Genomic DNA, 20,776 nt, shown 5'->3' with positions numbered 1-20,776 from the left:
GAGGAGAGAAAAAAGATAAAAGGGGGGATAGGCCATTAAATATGAGCAAGGACGTCGCCATTTTGGCAAGAGATCCTCATTTTACATTAAGGTGATATCATGGAGCTAAATGACTAAATAATTCACTAACTCTCATCTAAGGACAAAAACTTAACCCACACAAAGTGACAAAATCATTAGGACCCTCACAAAAAGGCAAAAGCCTAAACTGAAAATTTATTACAATGACCTAAACTACCACTAATCCTAACACTAAGGGGGGGGTTCAAACCACCCGCCCAAACTCTCTCAGAGTCTGGTGGGAAGGTGCGTCCTCCTAGGTGAACGAATCAAAATGAGTGGTAGATTGGAGATGCCACAAGCGACCAACTGCAGCCCATAGCCCTACGAAGTGTTTTTAGTGGGTATTGAACGTGCACCAACAGGTTGATAGTGGCCCCCTTTTTCCACTCAACCAATCACTCATTGATGTAATAAATGTGCAGCTCATGTTTAAATGTTTTCCTCCAGGTGGTGTGGACACCACACTTGCCTGCACCTAGTCGTAGAATTTTTCTCTGTTCTTGGGCAGGCGGGTGGTTTGAACCCACCCTTAAACAGCCATTAACATGGTCAACTTGACCAAATGAACTAGCTTCTTAACAATGAACTTGATTAGAGTTTTTAGGCGGGTGGTCTAAACCCACCCCTAACCACCCATTAACATGGTCAACTTGACCAAATGAGCTAACTTCTTAACAATGAACTTCAAAAACACTCACATCCCTTTACGAAAGCCTTAGTCCGAGAAAAGACTCTCCATAGACCCTTAGCAAGGACAAAAAGCCCTCTGACTTGGTCGAGGCACACAACCCCTTCTTCTACTGGGTCCCTTTCGAGGGGCAAAAAATCATAAGAAACCATTTGACCTGGAAGACCCATTAAAAAGAAATACAACGCGACTTTGCCGTCAACAAACTCCCCAAGAAACAAGCATTTGTTCCTTTTCGACACTCTCTCGAGCTCCTCCATAGCTATGCCGGTTCGTCCCTCTCTGTCCTTTCTCCATCTCTGATCTTTGTATCGCAGTTTCTTCTTACCCATTCTTTTGATCTATAAATCATCCTTGTTTCATGCGCTTTTCCGCCCTACATTCGATCGGGCTCGTCTGTAGTCTCTTAACTTCTACTTGTCTTCGACGGAATCACTTGGATCAGACTCTCAGATTCGCTGTTCCTGATGCTTCCACCTGGGTTTTCCATGCGTGTTAAGTCGTATAGCACGTATAGTAATGCGGACTGGCGCAGCTGGACGTCTTTGCGAATATATGGAAGTAGCTGCGCTTCTTGTTCACTGTTATCTAGCCCTAGTAGCCAATCCTTTAAAGATAAGATCTAATTGTAATAGCAAAGTCAGTATATTTAAAATGGGATGTCTCGACATCTGGCCAAAGAGGCGGTTGTGCAACATTCCTTCATGAGGGAATACTTTTCTAAGCTTCAGGTAGTTGTAATGATTTTGGGAGGACTTAAACTTCTTTTTGAGGGACATTGTTCGGGCGATTTAACCTCTTTCCACGGAAGTTACTCGAGAAGTCGTACTTTTGCAGACAATAAGGTGGGCACATGCAACTCACAAGATCTATGCTAAATCCGGTCTGAAGGAGCTATTTATCAACGTGTAATGGACGTCGAAAAGCCTTTTTAAGCATGGCCATCTATTGTCGTGTGAGAAGAGCCCCAAGACCTTCGTAATGAGGCTTGCTTAGTGTCAATAAAGTACAAGATGGTTAGCCTTCTCCTTTAGTGCTAGCCTTCGTCATGGTTGAGTTTGCCCTTCACCTCCGGAGTGCCGATAGAAACTTAGTACGAAGACTTTGTATAAATGGATGCTTAAGTATGTGTGGGTGTGTGGATTTGTATGTGTGAGAGCATGCTTTTATACTATGGTCTACACCCACTGTTGGGCGCTCATGACGTTAGTGGGGATGTCATAGTAGCTAGTCCCTGCTATGCATGATGGAGTTTATGGTTTTCAATCTTATGAGTGACTATCATGAGATTGAAACTGCACTATGTTGTGTTTTTAGAGGATGAGTTTGGGAATGTTCTTGGATTCATCTAGGTATATGCTTCTTCCGTATTAGCGGACATGCAAATTTCACCTTGTGAAGTTTTCGTCCAAGTTGCGGCCTGCTGGTATTGCAATAATTCTTTCTATCTTAAATGGTGCGTTGCCCTATCAGCTAGATTTAGATTTAGAGGCTCGTTTGGGAGAGACTAAAATGAAATCGTTTAGACTTCACAAGCAGTTGTAGCTTGAATGAAGAGATTTGGACTACTTTTTGATTAGCCTTCTCCTTTAGTGCTAGCCTTCGTCATGGTTGAGTTTGCCCTTCACCTCCGGAGTGCCGACATAAACTCAGTACGAAGACTTTGTATGAATGGATGCTCAAGTATGTGTGGGTGTGTGGATTTGTACGTGTGAGAGCATGCTTTTATACTATGGTCTACACCCACTGTTGGGCGCTGATGACGTCAGTGGGGATGCCATAGTAGCTAGTCCCTGCTATGCATGATGGAGTTTATGGTTTTCAATCTTATGAGTGACTATCGTGAGATTGAAACTGCACTATGTTGTGTTTTTAGAGGATGAGTTTGGGAATGTTCTTGGATTCATCTAGGTTTAGGCTGCTATGCTGGTGCACTGTTGTGAGGTGTCCCCAGGAGGGTATGGCCAGATACGGCTCTGATTAGGGCTCTGCTGTGGCCTGGTGGTCGACGGTCATCGCATGGCAGCCCCTCTGTGGCGCCTTAGCCAGGCCAGTGTTGGGGGCTTGTGTGGCCACCCTTGGAGCTGTAGACCCGCCCTGTGGAGGCCTTTGTATGAGCAGAGGTGGGCCAACCAAGGCTTTGGTCATCCTGCTTGAGGAGGGGGTCAGCCCCTATATGGCTGTGCAGCAGCCCTTTTATAGGGCAGGAGGGGGTCGGCCCCTTGGAGCAGCTCAGTCAGCCCTAGAGGCAGGGGTACAGTCCCTTATAGGACTGCGTGACAGCTCCTATATGCAGTAGGGGGGGCGGCCCTAAATAGACCAGCCGATTGGGGGGGGGCGGGGTGGTGCCTATTTATATGCCCCCCTCCCTCAGTTGTTCATCTCTTGTAGCACAAGTTGTGCATCTTTCAGCAGAGGTTTTCCCCTAGCAGTTCAGGGGGTTTTGGCCTCTGTCCTTTCAGTTCGGTGTGTGTTGTTTGGTTTGCTCTCTCCATTTGTATTCAGTTCCGCTGCACTTCTCACAACTTCGACACCCATAATCTGGAAAAAAACTTTGCAATAATGCTGAGAAAGTGGGGAGGGGAGGGGCCTATAAATAGGACCCTAGCCCTGCAGTTGACCTGCTTATGCAGGCCTGACCCATAGGTTGGCCTAACTCGATCTAGCAGGGTCAGGTCTGGTCGAGTTAACCTGACCGGGCTGAAGGCCTGGTTTGCCCGCAACCCAGCCCTGGCATAGGTGGCACCTGGGGTGGTGGATCGTGGGTCAAACAGACCTCAAAATAGCCCTGAACCAGCCTGGAATCTGGCTGTCTCCTCTGGCCGAACCTCCTGCATGTTACTCTGGTGAGTATCATTTCCTCTGTCCCTAGCCTCTCTCTCTCTCTCTCTCTCTCTCTCTCTCTCTTTCGCACACCATGCTTCCTTCATGGTATCAGAGCAGGTTAGCCCTGCCCTAATCTGCCCTGCCATGTCATCATCCTTTCACCCCTAGCCCTAATTTTGCTTATGCTGTCTCCTCCTCTCAGCTAGCTCGTTTCGCCTCTATTCTGCCTCCTTTCAGCCATGTGCTTCTGTTTTTGCCTCTCCACAGCCTGCCTTCATAGCCGCCTTCATTCAAGCTCTCTTGGAGCTGTAGCTAGGCCCTTGGCTCCCTCTTTGTTTGCTGGTCGGCACTTCCTGCAAGAGGCGCCTGCTTGTGTGGTTCCCCAAGGATGTTTTGGAGCTCTCCATCGCCGAAATCAGGGTTTCTGAGCTGCTGCTGCATAACCGCCTTCAACAGAGCTACTGTCGAGCTATTTCCACAGCAGCCGTTTTTTCAGCTTGGTGACCTGCTACATCAATTTGGAGCTGTCCTGCTGTGCTGCCTTGCATATTTCAGACCTGCTGCAGCATTTCAAGCAGTCACAACGACCACAAGAGCTCCTTTTCTGGTTCAGTTCTGCATTTCGGAGCACATTCTTGCTGTGTTTTCATTAGGGTTTGTATTTGGAGCATCACCAGCCACCTATATCTGCCCTCTTGCATACGTGAAGCCTCCTATTGTGTTTTGGAGTCCTAGACCAGAGGCCACACTTGCTGGTTCTTCATCTGGTGCTGCAAGTTTGCTACCTCGGTTTGCACACATGGAGACTTGTCCTCGTGGTGAAGACCCATCAGCAGAAGTCACAACTTGGGATGTGAGGAATGACAAGGCACTGCCGCTTATTGGTTTGAGGCTGGCTGACAATCTGCTTCATCATCTTGACCTCAATAGTTCAGCCAAGGAGATGTTGGACAAGCTCCAGAATCTATTCGTCACATCTATTGGACCTGTGGCTTAAGCTTTATCTGGTTTATTGGATGATCTATCCCTCTTTGAGGTGGTAGATGATGTTTAGTGCTAATAGTCCTTTTGTGTTGAGCCAATAAAAGGTTCTCAGTCTTGAGTAGTCCCTCTAAAATGAATGTATTTGGAGTCAATAAAGGTACTCTTCCCTGGGTTGTCCCCAAAAATGATTTGGTATGATGGTATTGACCACCCAGTTCAGAGTAAGGGGGGTGATGAGTGATGGTCTACTCTTGCCGGTGGCAAGCTGATTGAGAAGTCACTATCACACGGGAGGTGTTGGAAAGTTGGACTTGCTCTTTGCAGTATTGCGGTGGAGGGGGGATCGGTCTACTCCTTACGTATTGGGTCTCATAGCCAAAGAGTGTGTTGTGTGATGTGTTGTACTAGGAGATCTAGTAGAGGTTTGATGTGAGTGCCACGTGTCATCTTGGGAGTTATCCCATATGCACTTTGTGCTAGTGTGTGTGTGTCTAGCCTATAAAGGCTTGTACTTCACTTGTCTTATTGATGATGATGAATGAATGAGAGCCTTTTATGGTGTCTAAATTTGAGTATCATTTCCTCTCTCTCTCTCTCTCACACACACACACACACACACACACACACACACACACACACCATGTTTCCTTCACAGTCTGGAAAAAAAGCCGACCGTGATACAACATTAGAAGATTCAAGAAAACCATGAGCTGCTATGCAGCTGTACAGTGGATATATGACAGACACATACTAATGTAACACAGTTAAGCTATTGCACAATACATACAATCAAGGAATGACTGCTGTTTACAAAGAAAAGAGCAGCGCATCAAGCGCTCAGAAAACACATTCTTGGTCACTGCTGAGGAGCGTCTGCAACAAGGCCACAAACTTTCTTCAATCACTTCATTTATAGGCTTCTTTGTTTTGCAGATAGCAAGCTCCTGAAAAATGCCAGGGACTGTGATGGTGTGATGATAATTCATGAAAACTCTCATTTTGTTGTTGCCGATCAAAGATTCTTGAAAAACGCCAACGAACTTTGATGGTGTCATGACAATCTAAGCTGAGCTCTGCTTTTGTACTGAAAAAATGTACTGGTAGAGTCACGAGTTGCAGAAGATTGTAGATGAGCCGAGATGCATCTCTGCTGCCAGCCAAAAGTTTTAGCTGCATGTCATATCTATGTTTTGCTTCTTGTTTTCCTTGAGCAACAAGAGTCTCTGCTAAGATTGCCGTGATGATTACAGTGTAAGAATTGACGCTAGCAAGCACAATTGCTTAAACTGTAGATTTTCCTGTTGCAAGGACTCGGTCATGAAGCAGAACATGATGGTCTGCAATAACCCATGGAAACTTCTGATAGATAACTGGCATTGCAGCTTGCCAGCTGAGATACTGCTACGAAAACAATTTGTAGTCTCCAAGACATTTGTGTCGAAGTTTTACTACAATCCTGAACCACTGTGAGTTTACTGTGGGACTCCTGTTATGATGACCAAAGGGCAAATCTGAAATTCCATGGTTATGCTCCAATATTGTCACCTACCAAGAATGAGCCGGGAGACTGAAGCGATTGTCCCCATTGGACAAAATTGGATGTTCCTTGACAAAAGCATATTCTGCATGATCTGTACCTGTCCCACCTTATGCTGAAGAGTGAAATCAAGATCTTCTACAAATACCATCACTAGTAGCAAAGTAATTGTCTGCTGGTGTTGATGTAGGTGCTCTACACTTCACAACAGTGAAGAACCAGTGCTTTCTTATTCTTGTATTACTAATGCAAGAATTACAAACGATCCAAATGTTGATTCCAAATATCTCCTCACAGTCTACTCTTATGTTGATCCCCTTCCCCTTCACTTTGACACCAAACTTTGAATCCGAGTATCTCCTTATAGTCTCCTCTCACATGTGCATGCAAAGCTCGTTTTTAAATGTAACAGGGAAGAGTGAAACGACAAAGCAAGCTAATCTAATAGCTCATGGACAGTTCACCCTCGTTAAAGATACTTATAGAGAGAACCTAAGTACCTGAGAGTTGTATAGAGAGAACACTATATGCTTTGGGAGACGCCACTTTACATTCAAGAGGGAATCCTAACATTCATCCAATGCACACCATCACACCTCTAGACAAATGCACAGAAAATATGCATATGGCATAGCCACCACCGACCATTTAATGCATTTTCTTTCTATAGTACTGCAGTGATAGTAACTGTTTTGGCTCTTTGGTTGCCTTGCAGTGGCCACAAAATGTTGTTCCAACATTTGGGGAATGGGATAGTAATGAAGATCTGTCCTACAGCATAGTATTTGATACAGCACGAGCAGAGAAAGAGAGGAATTTGTTTAGCTCCAAACAAACTGTTGGCTATCACAATTTGGAGGACAGAAATGCTGCATCTCTTCATCAAAAGTTCAATGCGCCTGATATGCATGGCCCAAGAGCATCTCAGACGTATCATGATAAAAGACCAGGAATGGGAAGTAAGGGTTCTGGAGAGAGCGAGCTGGATTCACACAATGTGAATGCTTCTTCTGCTGGTAGACTGTCAATGGGACAGCCAGCTTCTACTCACTTGCAGGACGACTCTATGCATCAGTCCAAAAGTAGGCCTGTTGGCAGTTCATGGATTCCACCCTCTGGAACAAGTGCTGATTCTGGTTCATTACATGAAGCCTTCCAAGAAAAAGTAGGCAGCAGATCAACAATCTCAAGTGGACAAGACAGAAGCGTGCATAGAAAGTCAGATGAAGTTAATTTGGCACCTGCGAAAATTGCCAGGTCTCAGCGAAGCTCAGAAAGTTCCAGAACAGCTGATGGGGTGGGTCTTAATCAAGGTTCTTGATGTGTAGTTGCATATTTCTTCTTGATGTGATGTTGATTTATTGTGGCGTGATTATCAGGCAGAACAAGCTGTTTTGCCAAGGTTTGGTGATTGGGATCCTAGTGATGCTTCATCTGGAGAGGGGTTCACAGTAATATTTAATAGGGCAAGGAATGAGAAGAAGTCCAAGTCTGTAGCGAAGACCTCAGTGCAGCCAGTGTCTCCCAAGCAACCAGATGAAGATTTGTATAATCCAAGCTTTTCTCATGTTCCTATGGTGCGCAAGAAAAAGGTGAGTTTTCACATGGTCCTAGAAAAGTTTTCATGTCAAATAGTGAGTGAAGCTTTTTTACTCAATAGTATTGTCAGATAATTAGTGAAACTTTCATTTGTTTTCATAGTATTGTTTTGCCAAGGATATTGTATAAGAAATTAATGAAAAAAGTTCATAGTATTTTGACTTGGTTTGCAATTTTTCTTTAGGTATGTTTATGATGATAGAATGTGTAACATGCATGAGAAGTAGGGCTACTTATCTTGCATATGCCATGTACACAACTATGCAGTGGGAGACTTGTTGAACAAGAATGGATTAAGGTAGAAAACTCTTTATTGTTGGCATGTTTGGCCAAGCCCCTCATGGTGTGATATTTGGGTGCGTACATGGCTCAAATGTATGTGAATATAGGAGGGCCTTAGGTGCTGAGAAAGAAAGAAAAAGAAATAAAGGTATATTAATGTCCTCGGGAGGCCTTGCGGGTCTATGGGACAAAGTACATCAAGAGAATAGAACTCATACAAGCCTCAGTGGGCTGAAGCAAAGGGCGCGCTAGGGCCCTTGCTGAGTGCTATGCTAAGCTAAGCTAAAGAGCTCGAGCTCAAACGAAACTCAGATGCAAACCCGGCGCCATGGTGCTGTGTGATGGGCTGCAAAGTTATCCCACAGTTGCCTTTGTTGAGCTCTCTTGCTGTGGCAAAGGACATGGTCTCCTCGATCTCTGTATTTGATGGGCTATGTCAAGAATGCTGCCTCGTCTCTGGCAATATCTAAGGAGAGCTGAGATAGGCTGGACCTCGATCGTGTGTGCTATGGTCACTCTTCGTGTCATGTATGGTCTTTGCATCCCTCCTCGGCAGCGTCGCGTTGACTCTTGTGCCTCTTCTCTGGCGATCTCCTCTAAGGAGAGCTGAGATAGGCCGGGCTATGGTCACTCTCCGTGTCGTGTGTTGTCTCTGCGTCCCTCGCTTGACAGCGTCACATTGAGTTTCTCTGCTGACCCACATTGCCCTCATATCAGCTAGCTCCTCTTCCTCCGTCCCACATTGTCCTGGAGTTGACTCAAAAGCATAGACGTCTATGACATGTCATTGTGCTTGGTCTACCTCAGCCTCTTGCTGCGCGGTCACATCGTGCTGCTCTTTGATCTGTTGCAATAGAATCTCTTCTGTGTCATCACATCTCAATTAGATAGAGCCCAATGCAGACGTGGTCATGGAAGTGGATCAATTGTAAGAGTGGACTGAAGACGTGTCCCTCCTGATAAAGGCAGTGGTATCATCCTTGGATTTCACAGTAGGTTGGGTAGACACATAAGAAATGCTTCTTTGTCTCGACCTCCCCGAGCATGCATAGCCTATAGATCCGCTGCTCTCTAGGTATGAGTGTAGCTCTCCCTGCCTCAATCATCAGCTGATGGGATGAGACTCGCATCTGTCCAATGGCAATCCTGAGTGCCTGTGAAACTCCTCGATCCTTGAGGTACTAGGGTCTGATGATGAGTCCATCCTCAAAAACTCTTAGGAAGTGATCATGATAGAACTGGATCTTGGTGGGGGAGCTCCTGGGCCCCTCCCCAAGCCTGAGACGTATGGAGTTGGAGGAGACCCAACCATATGATACAGTTAATCCCATCTTGTAGGATCAACTTGGGTGGTGCATCCATGTTGTACTGAAAATGAGAAAGCCGGCCCATTTTGAATATCATGACTGGCAAACCACGCGGATATGCGTGCATACCATACTGTATCAACCACAATCTTTGTAGAAAAGAGGTAGGGCAGATTTGGAGGAAGGGGGATAGAATAGCAAGAGGGAGAGAGAGATGGGGGAGAAAGAGAGGGGAAGGGGAAAGAGAGAGAGAGAAAGATAAGGGGTAGAGAAAGAAAGAAAGAAAGAAAGATGTATTAATGTACGTGGGAGGCCTCGTGGGTGTGAGAAATAGAGTGTGAGAGAGAGCAAGAGAGAGTGAGAGAGAGAGCAAGAGAGAGTGAGAGAGCTGGAAGCTTGGAAGCTGAAAGCTTAGTTGCAATAGAAGAGAGTGAGAGTACAACACACTGAAAGAAAAGATAAGGTTTTGTCCTAGTGACAAAACCTTATTAGTCACTAACCATAGTTAGTGAACTAACTGCAGTTAGGGGGAAAAACCTCTTAAAGAGGGAAAAATGCCCCTAACTAGCTTATTATATTACATTGGTCACTGCTGAATTATATCTATAATTCTAACACCCCCCTGCAGTGCCAATGTCATGTACAAGGCTGATCAATCACCAGACGGATATAAGTTCAGGGCACTGCGAAATGCCTCAAACTTTTCACGTGGTAGTGCTTTGGTGAAAATATCTGCAACGTTGTCATGTGTGGGCACAAAGATCATACTGAACTCTCCTGCATGCAACTTCTCTCTGACGTAGTGATAGTGAACCTCGATGTGTTTCGTGCGAGCATGAAACACTGGATTCTTTGCCACTGCAATGGCACTCTGACTATCAGTGAGAATTGGAGAGGGACCCTCCAAAGACAGACGAAGATAAGCAAATAGACGTCGCAGCCAGACACATTCAACTGTTGCTGTGAAAGCTGCCCTGTACTCAGCTTCACATGATGAGGTAGCCACTGTAGATTGTTTCTTGCTCAGCCATGAAATACAAGATTTACCCAAAAAGAAACAATTGCCACTAGTGGACTGCCTAGTGTCATAATCACCAGCCCAATCTGAATCACTGTAGGCATGCATCTGCAAGTCACCCCCCTTGGGAAATAGTAAGCCAAAAGACTTTGTGCCCTGCAAATAACGGAAGATGCGCTTAACTGCCTGCCAATGCATAGTTTTTGGGCTGTGCATGTACCTGCTCACCTGAGATACTGCAAACTGAATATCAGGTTTAGTGTTGCAGAGATATATGAGGCATCCAACAGCCTGACTGTAAAGTGTGGCATCAACTGATTCTCCTGCATCATGCATTGTGAGTTTCAGCCCCGGCTCCATAGGAGTGGATATGGGCTTACACTCTTGCATGTTAAATCTGTCCAAGAGTTTCTGAACATACTTGGACTGAGACATAACAGTGCCACGTCTCTCATGAGAGAATTGGATCCCCAAATAAAAGTGAAGCAGCCCCAAATCTGACATGTCAAAGTTGGTCTGCAAATCAGCTTTGAAATCTGCAATTTTTTCTTCATTGGACCCTGTGAGCAGTAAGTCATCGACATAAAGAAGGATGACTAAGATTTCCCCCCCATCCATCTTGATGTAGAGGGTGCTCTTAGTAGGACTATTATGCAGCCCCTTGCTGGTCAAAAAGGCATGTATCTTGGCATACCATGCACGAGGGGCCTGTTTCAGCCCATATAAAGCTTTATTGAGCTTGCATACTTGAAGTGCATTTGCTGTAATTTCAAAGCCCGGAGGTGGTTTGACATACACCTCTTCCAGCAAGTCCCCATTTAAGAAGGCTGTTTTTATGTCCAACTGATAAACATTCCACTCAAAATGTGCAGCCATTGCAATTACTGATCGGATGGTGGTCATCCGGGATGTAGGAGCAAATGTCTCCTCATAATCTATGCCCTTTTTCTGAGCATAGCCCTTAGCAACCAGCCTGGCCTTATATCTGTCAATGGAGCCATCTGGCTTCCGTTTGACTTTAAATACCCATCGTGTGCCAATGGCATGTTTACCTTGTGGCAAGTCCACAACATCCCAAGTCTGATTTTTTGCAATGGACTGCAACTCATCGTGCATGGCATTCATCCAATGCACATTATCCTTTGCCTCTTCAAATGTGGCAGGCTCCTCCTCATCAAGGAGAGTACCTGCATATGCTGATTCCACTGAATTAGCACCTTCCATGTGCCTTGCTGCACTGCGAGTCCTGCCAGGTAACGGAGCATCAAGTTTACTCTCTCTGAGAGTCTGTAACAGCCAGTTTGGGACTGTTTTTGCTGCATGTATGTCTGCAATTTCTTGCTGCACCACCTGTTCCACTGCCTGTGGAGGGGGCAAAACATCCTGTGGCGGAACTGAAGCATCAGAAGGTTGCTGTAAATTCTGATTTGGATCAGAAAAATCAGCAGGGGAACCCAAAGCAATGGGTAGCAATCCCTCAAAGACATCCTCTGAAGACGAAGGCATTTGAAATTCAGCCTAAGTGTGAGCTGAATTTTCAGAAAATATCACATCTCTACTTACTATGATTTTGCGTGTAGCAGGATTGTAGAGACGATACTCCTTGCTTTCTGCACTGTATCCAACAAATATACATTTGATGGCTTTATCTGACAATTTGTGCCTAAATTCAACTGGCACATGTGCATAGGCAAGGCATCCAAAGACTCGGAAGTGATCCACTGAAGGCTTCCTGTCATTCCAGACCTCAAAAGGAGTTTTTGTTTTTAAAACCTTAGTGGGAGCCCTGTTCAAAATGTAATTGGCACACATCAAACCCTCTAGCCAGAATTTATGAGGCATGTGTTTGCTTTTCAGCATACATCTGTCCATTTCCATGAGGGTTCTATTTTTCCTCTCAGCTTTGCCATTTTGCTGAGGGGTCAGCATGACTGTGAGCTGATGCACAATACCCTTGCCCTTGAGAAAAGCATTAAATTCTGCAGATAGGTATTCTCCACCTCTATCCGTGCGTAATGTCTGTATCCTGAGTCCGGTTTCATTTTCAACCATGGCTGAAAAGTGTTTAAACACCGTGAACACTTTAGATTTCCTTTTCAGCCCATAAACCCAGGTAAAATTGGAGTAGTCATCAATAAATGTAACAAAGTAGAGATGACCACCCAAAGACGGAGTCCTCATGGGACCACATACATCACTGTGTATAAGCTGCAATTTGCGAACAGCTTTAACTGAACCATCCTTTTTGAAGGGGAACCTATGCATCTTACCTAAAATGCACCCTTCACAGGCATGTGGAGGAGGTATCTCAAGAGGTGGCAATGCATCAACCATTGAAAACTTCTGAAGTGTCATCAAGCTGTTGTAATGCATGTGGCCATATCTGGCATGCCATAATTCTGCATTTTGCATGGCAGCTGTAGGAGTAGAAATTGCCAGAGCATGGGCTGCTCTTTTCTAAAAAATATCAAGCTGAAAAAGTCCACGAAGCAGAGTACCAGATAACCTTAAGGCATAGTTAGCTTTCCTGTCTCGGACAGCACATTTGTCATCTTCAAAGATGACCTGAAATCCCCCTCTGTTAAGAGTGGACACTGAAAGGAGATTTTTGGTTATGCCAGGCACATATAAGACATCAGAAAGTCTGAAAATGGAGCCATCAATGGCAGTGAGCTCAACCTCCCTATGCCACGTACTGAATATGAAGAGTTGTTGGCACAAGTGACTTTCTTACCAACAGGAGGTGGATGCAAGGAAGTAAAAAGACACTTCCTAGAAGTGATGTGCTTGGATGCACCGCTGTCAAAATACCATGTGTTCAGTGTTTCATTAACACTGAAAGCAGATGCATCTGTAGAAGAGTCAAAGCTGCAAGTCAAAAATGCATATGTATCATCACTGCAAGAGGCTGTACTATCCCGAGCATCTGGAACAGCCAATCTAGAATCTGAAATGCAAGATAAAAAGGCATAATCTTGACCAACAAAGTTGTCTGTAGCAGGGCTTACTTGCATCACTTTTAGCCTTTTGTGAAGGCTGTCGTGACCCACTGGAAGGCTGATTTGCTGATGTCTTTGCCTGTCCCTTTGTTTTTGATTTAAATTTTGAGAGCATGGCTTGTTCACCTGCACGTGAAGCCAAATTTTTCCTGGTCTGCTCTTCTTGAAGCAGAAGTCCTATCAACTCATGAAAAGTGAGGGGATTTGCACCCCCCCTCAATGATAAGTTCAGCGAAGTGTGCAAGCTGAGATAAGACTCAGGAAGAGAATTCAGAGTGATTGTAATCATCTCTGAATCAGGAATAATTTCATCTATGTTTAACAATTGCTCTCTGAGATCCTGTAGCTTTGTGAGATGGACTGACATGGAGTCACCCTCCTCCATATGTGTATTGCTCAACTCTCTTTTTAAGAAAGATACCCTGGCATCATTCCGTGCTGCATACATGCTTTCCAAGATATCCCACGCTGCCCTGGAGGTCTTACACGACCGGATATGCGGAATGATTGATCTTTTCATTGAAAGAGAGATGCATGACAAAGCTAAGGCATCTCGTGAATCCCATCTCTTCTGCTGTGGAGTATTGACTGTAGTTGCACCAACAACTTGTCGTGCAGCTGCACCAACAACTTGTCCTGCAGCTGCACCCTGTGCACGACCTCTTCCACCTCCTTGCTGAGGAGGGGTAGCAGGTGCAATATCTGCTGGTCGGATCTCATCCCCATTGACATAATCCCATAGATTCCGAGAAATCAGAATATTACGTACCATAAAACTCCAGAGGGAGTAGTTGGTACCATCCAGCTTGTCTTCTTGTGAAAGACCACCAAACGGAAACTCATTCTGATTTTGATGGGCCATTCTTGAGAAAAAGATTGAAGCAGATACAGAGCTGAATTCCCTTACTGGGAATGGAATGCACAACTTCCAAAAAACACAGCCAAGCACGGGCTGTAAATGCAACTTAGATTTCTGTACTTGCGCTGTCAGAAATTTGTCCAAGCATCAAAAACTCTCCAAAATCTGCCAAAAGTGCTTCAAACACTCCAAGAAAGGCTGTATGTACTGAATACTCCAAAAAATGCTCTCTCAACACAAAAGCCCCAATTTGTGGCCAGAAATTGCAGCCAGAAAGGGGCAAAATTACTAAAAGCCCCAAATATGCAATTTTTAAACAAAAGCCCCAAATTTCAGACTAGATCTGCAGATCTGTCTGTAAAAGCCCCAAATTTTAAACAAAATCTGCAATTGTGCTCCAGATGTAGCTCCAAAACTGCACAATGATTGCAATGTCTGCAATATATAAAATGCCCCAAATGTACTCCAAAACAACTGAACCAAACTATGGTTTTCTGCAAGATGTGCCTGCCATGTGTTTGCCCCGCCCTCTGCTAGTCGTTTGGATGACTCCAGAGCCAGCTTCGGAAGTCTCCAGTGAGGTAGGTCCCAAGCTCTGTGAATGAAAGTCACTATCTGAAAGATGGCATCAACCTGGAGAGGTGTCATGGCGAACTTTGCTTGTACTATCTCACGTGGGACTAAGGGCTTACATCGAATCATCCTGGACCCCATGATCACCTATAGCTGCTCAAATTTCCTCCACCTTGCCTTTGAGAGATCGCATCCCCAGAAGGGCGCTGCGTACATGGCAGTCAGTTACACTAGAGAGATAGTGAGAGAGTAGGGAGGAGAGAATGTGAGAGAGCATAGGGAGTAGGTAGCAGGAAGCAGGTGGGAGAGTAGATAGGATTAGATGTCACATAAAAAAAGTGTACAATAGGGGGTGGATGGGGACTTACATAGTCCCTCCACATTTTCCACCTAAAAGGCCTCTAAAGTGCCTCTAAATTGGCCCTTTTCCCCCTTCATTACAGCCATCCCTTTCCACAGAACTTTGCCCTCAAAAGTTCACAGCATGACTAAAATTTCACAGCATGGCTGTCCAAAAAGTGAAGCAAACAGAAACTACTAATCAGCCCGGTAGGAGATAGGGGTGGTCCTGGACGATGCTTTTTGGCTGCCATGAATTTTCATCCTGAGGGAGTCCTTGCACTTGATAAGATACTCTATGTAGGCCTTGTTTTGGAGTACATGGTCTCTGAAACCCACGATGCGGTCCGGAACATAGAGGATGTGTCCCTCCTCATCCATAGGTGGCAACTCAGGAAGAACATGGACATGCTGTCCAACATGTGGTTTCAGCAAAGACACATGGAAACATCATGGATCTTGGAGGTATTGGGTAGCTCCAACTGATATGCTACCTCTCCAACCTTGCGGATGATCCTGTAAGGACTATAATACCTATGAGCAAGCTTTGTGTTGGTATTACCTTTCAGCGAGGCATAACGGTTCTTATGGAGACACAAATGCACATAATGTCCCTCTTTGAAAGACAAATATCTCCTGCGTTCATCCATATATTTCTTCTGCTTGGCTTGGGCATCCTGCATATTCTTTTTTTCCAACTGCAGAAGGGCATCCATCCTCTCCAAGTCATTCCGTGCTTGCTGATTTTTCACAGCCATGTCAGCAATTGAAGAAGGCATCCCGACCTTGCATCTGTACATTGCCTCAAACGGGCTCATGCAATGGAGAGATGCTGGGTACTGTTATAGAAAAATTCAGCAAGTGCCAACCATTTATCCCAAGACTTTTGAGTATCATGGCAAAAATGCCTCAAATATTCCTCCACCCATTTGTTCACCCTTCCCAACTGGTTATCAGTCTCAGGATAGTAAGTAGTGCTAGGTGTGAGTAAAGTACCCACTGCTGTCAATAACTCTTGCCAAAAGGGACCCATAAATTTTACATCTCTGTCACTGACAATTTTTTGAGGGAAACCATGATGCTTCAAGACATGCTCAATGAATTGTCAAGCAACCTGTGATGCTGAATACCAGGTCTTAGTGTATATGAAATGGATCTGTTTTGTCATTCTATCCACCACAACAAAGATGCTGTCCCATCCCCTCTCTGTAGAAGGAAATCCTGTGATGAAATCCATTGCTATGTGTGTCCATTTGCCCTCAGGAACTCATCATGGCTGCAAGAGACCTGCGAGTAATTTGCTATCCACTTTATTTTGTTGGCAAGGCAAGCATTCGCCCACATCTCGCCACATGCCATCCCAGATGAAGCTCTGTTTGACCTTTTCATGTCTTAGTGATACCCACATGTCCTGCCATAGGAGATGAATGCTTTTCGTGCAAAACACATCAATCTATACTTGGAGTCTGGCACAAGATAAATTCTGTCCTTGCAGTACAACAGTCCATTATGTAGCTTAAATTCAGAATGCCCTTGGCTTGAAGGCTCCTGTAACTCCAAAAATATGGGAGTTGCCTTTGAATTCTGCATATATTGTTCCTGGATCCCATGACTCCACTCCTGATAGATGGTGGAAATGGTTGATAAACTAGAAGCCCACATTCTAGACAAGGCATCCCACCTCTTCTGCTTCATGGACAAATTGCACTGCGTAAGAAAGTACTGGAGTGTCCTATGATCCGTCTTAATCTTAATCTTTCCACCGTACATGTAGTGGTGCCAGTTCTCGAAAGCATGTAGGATAGCCAACATTTCTTGATAGGGAGCTAATCAAGTTTCGATGACAGGTATTTCTATAAATGTCATTACCTGCCCACTTTCTTATAATTGCACTTTTAATAATTCGTTCTTTGGTTCCCATGGTCTTTTCCGAGTTTATCGAGAAGTTAGGGACCAAAGAGTTCACATTCTCTTTGACTCGGGCAGCTCTCACAACTTTGTTAATTACAAACTTGTGTAGAAGATGGGGCTGTCCACGATACCTAGAGATCACACCTACGAGGTGTAGCTTCCAGCTGGGAAGCAGTTTTGGGATCGCAATATTGAAGCACTTTCTATCTGGATTCAAGACTACACAGCTGCTCTTACGTGCTATGTCATGCACTTGGAACAATTGGATTTGTTAATCGGAATAGAGTGGTTTAAAACTCACGATATTCGGATTGGATGGAAAGACCATACCCTTTTTTTTTTGGATGAGGACACCCAATTTTGTATTCAGTGTGATAATATTCCCTCTTCTTAGGGACCTATTGTATCTGCGATGCAGCTTTGGAATATAATAAACACTTCTCATTATGATGTGTATCAGTGTGTTTTGATTCCGCTTTCTTCATTTGTTGTTTCTGTTAATAACAAAAATGATTTAAGTGTGTTTGAACACCGTGAATTGAGAACATTGTTGGATGAATTCATGGATGTATTCCCTGCTCAACTGTCAGAAGATTTACCTCCAGAACGGGCAGTAGACCATCGCATAGATTTAGTACTTGGGGCTCAACCTATTAGTGTTTCACCTTATAGGATGAGCTAGCTTGAGGAGGATGAGTTAGCTTCACAACTACAAGATTAGCTGAATATGGGCTATATTCGCCCAAGTAAATCACCTTGGGGCGCACTTGTGCTCTTAAGAAAGAAGAAAGATAATTCGTGGAGAATGTGTATAGATTATAAATGATTGAATAAAGTGACAATTAAGAATCGATACCCTCTTCCTCGTTTCGATGATTTGATAGACCGTTTGGTTGGAGCGAAGTATTTCACTAAGATTGATTTGCATACGGGTTATCACTAAATCCGTATCTATGCTAAACACATAGATAGAATCGCATTCCGAACTAGGTATGGCCACTACGAATTTCTCGTATTATCTTTTGGTTTGACCAATGCTCCTGCCACCTTCCAGCAAATGATGAACGATTTATTCCGATATTTTTTTGGGCAAATGTTTTGTCGTGTTCTTAGATGACATCTTGGTATATAGCCGAATGCTAGAGGATCACATTGGACACGTCTGGATTGTCTTAGTTATACTAAGACAGCATAAGCTTTATGCCAAGATGAGTAAATGTGACTTCTTTATGAAAGAGATCATTTACTTATGGCACAAGATTTCTTCTGAAGGTATTAGCATTGATCTAGGTCGTATTCATAAGGTTTTAGAATGGCCTATCCCTTAGACTGTGAAACAACTTCGTTCTTTCCTAGGATTCACGATTTTCTTCAGAAGTGCACCCTTGACCAACATATTGAAAGGTTGTGGACGCAAGTCTTCCCAGTCGATCTCTTGGAATGATGCATTGAACAAGGCTTTTGAAACCTTGAAGTTAACTATCAAGGAAGCACCCGTTCTTGCATTACCCAATCCTACCCGGCCTTATGTTTTAGAGGCTGATGCGAGTGATTTTGCGATTGGGGCAGCTTAATTTCAAGAGGGCAGATCTGTAGCTTTTGAGAGTAAGAAGCTAGATGACACCCAATATCAGTGGCCCACACTAGAAAAAGAACTCTATGCAGTTGTATATACTCTGAAGGTTTGGAGACACTACTTGTATGGTTCGAAGTTTCTTGTATTGACCGATCACCAGTCAATCAAGTATGTGTGTGACAGGTCTGAATTGAGGTGACAAAAGGCTAGATGAGCAGAATTAATGCAAGATTTTTATTTTGAAATACGTTTCTAAAGGGTTCGTTAAATAGTGTGGCTTAAGTCGAGTCAAGTTTGTAAATGCTATGTCATTTACGGAAATATCCTCAGACCTATTTCAATCCTTGAGAGGGCTTTGCGCAATTGATAGTCATTTCAGTTCTTATTGGTAGAAAGTCCAGGATGGGAGCTCCATGGTCGACCAGGACTCAGGGATTGTGCCAACTACGGTACAGGCAGCGGGAGGTCAGTGGATGATTAGGAATGGTTTGCTGTTCCGGAATGGAAAGATATGTGTGCCAGATGTTCCGGATCTTCGATCCAAGATTCTCTGGGAGTGTCATGATAGTGCCGGACATCCAGGTATACATCGAACTCTGTCTCTTGTGAAGCATACCTTTTATTGGCCTAAGATGCGTGCATTTATTGAAAACTGTGGTAGGTTGTCGGGTTTGTTAGGTTACTAAGGCAGAACGCCTTAGAAGCACGTGTTTATTACAGCCATTGTAAATTCCCGGTAGTAAATGGAAAAGTATTTCCATGGATTTTATTACCGGTTTGCCTATAACGCGCAAGGGTCATGACTCAATTTGGGTCATAGTGGACCGTCTGACAAAAATGGCTAGATTCTTACCTACTAGAACAACCATATGAGCTGTTCACTTGCTCATGAGTTTGTGGACCACTTGTTTAAGATGTATGGTTTGCTCTCTGACATAGTCAGCGATAGGGACTCGAAGTTTACAAGTAACTTATGGACACTTGTTTTTGAGAAGTTGGAAACTACTCTAAGTATGAGTTCCTTAGATCATGCACAATCTGATGGCAGTACAGAGAAGGTCAACCAATTGGTTGAAGATATGCTTCGGGCATATGTTTCTAAGAGACAGTCTTCATGGGAAGATTATCTACCTATGATAGAATTTGCTTATAACAGTGCAAAGCATTTGAGTACTGGTTACAATCCTTTTATGCTTATGTACGGGTTTCAACCTAAGTCACCAGTTATGGTTGCATATAGACTAGAATTGCCTCTTGATGTTAAAGTACATGCAGTATTTCATGTCAGTAGAGTGAAAGAGTTACTGGGTGTGGATGAACAACTTGTTTCTCCTCAAGAAATAATAGAAGTTACAGATTTGACTTTTATTGCATACGAACCTGAGAACCCAAGAATTTGAATTACAAGGGTATTCTGTTGAGGGATTTTCTGAATACTAAGTAAATCAAGAATTAGGGTTGATAGAAATTGCAACCCAAAAATTGACCTCGAGGGGCTCAATTGATGGGGTTGTTCGAACAATGATTCCTCCATCTCAGCCTAAGATTTTGAGTTCAAGGATACTAAATAGATAAGGTTGATAGAATCATTTACCTTCAAGTACATATTTTACCATGCTTGTGTATGGATATGTCAACAGAATTAACTCTGTGGATTCAACTCGACGATATGTAACCTTGTTTAGATTGAGAGATTTACTTTTCTTGGGTTGGTTATCAAAGATAGTGGCTTTGGCCTTAGATTTTCTTTGATTTGAATCTCATGGAAAGTATGGCACACGCAAACTAATAGTCAGAGTATAGTTATTGGCATTGACTCATCTTCACAAAGAGTTTTCGGGCTTTCTAGTGAACTCAGGAGTGAGTTCTTAGAGAAAGGGGAGTATGTCATGTGCATGTTGTACCTAGGGTTGGATAGCAGGTGAACGTGGGTTACGGGATAGCATAGGGCTGGATGGCTATTTTTAGTTGAGATTGTTATATATATAGATTGATTCATATATAGTGCTCGCTTTATGTGGAGGGAGCTATTCATAGCATTATGCTATCTATAGCAGGTTTCCTTCTATATAGAGGGAGGGCCAGTGCTATTGTGCAGATCAGTTGAGCGCTCCTCAACTGATGGATGGGACTTGGACCCAAGCCGGGACTCTAGCCATCTACATGGCGGATCATACGTGGTGTATCGAAGGTCCTCTGGACGGGCTCAGGTGGT

The 20,776-nt window shown here is 44.0% G+C and overlaps 1 protein-coding gene across 1 annotated transcript in view; it reads left to right on the top strand.

Moving 5' to 3' along the window:
- Window positions 1-863: 863 nt before the first annotated feature.
- The window catches only part of LOC147881874 (uncharacterized), a 37,562-nt gene continuing 17,649 nt past the window's right edge, over window positions 864-20,776 (top strand). The window contains exons 1-3 of the mRNA XM_087401776.1: window positions 864-1,021; window positions 6,814-7,395; window positions 7,478-7,690. Coding sequence (XP_087257902.1) covers window positions 1,016-1,021; window positions 6,814-7,395; window positions 7,478-7,690 — 801 coding nt within the window. The 5' untranslated portion in view covers window positions 864-1,015. The remainder of the gene's footprint in view (window positions 1,022-6,813; window positions 7,396-7,477; window positions 7,691-20,776) is intronic.

The sequence above is a fragment of the Dipteris shenzhenensis genome, chromosome 30 (genome assembly GCF_047967505.1).
Source record: "Dipteris shenzhenensis isolate YYH24624 ecotype China chromosome 30, Dip_SZ_1.0, whole genome shotgun sequence".
Lineage (NCBI taxonomy): Eukaryota > Viridiplantae > Streptophyta > Polypodiopsida > Gleicheniales > Dipteridaceae > Dipteris > Dipteris shenzhenensis.
Note: the sequence above shows the minus strand (reverse complement) of the source record. Positions and strands in the feature narration are given on the sequence as shown.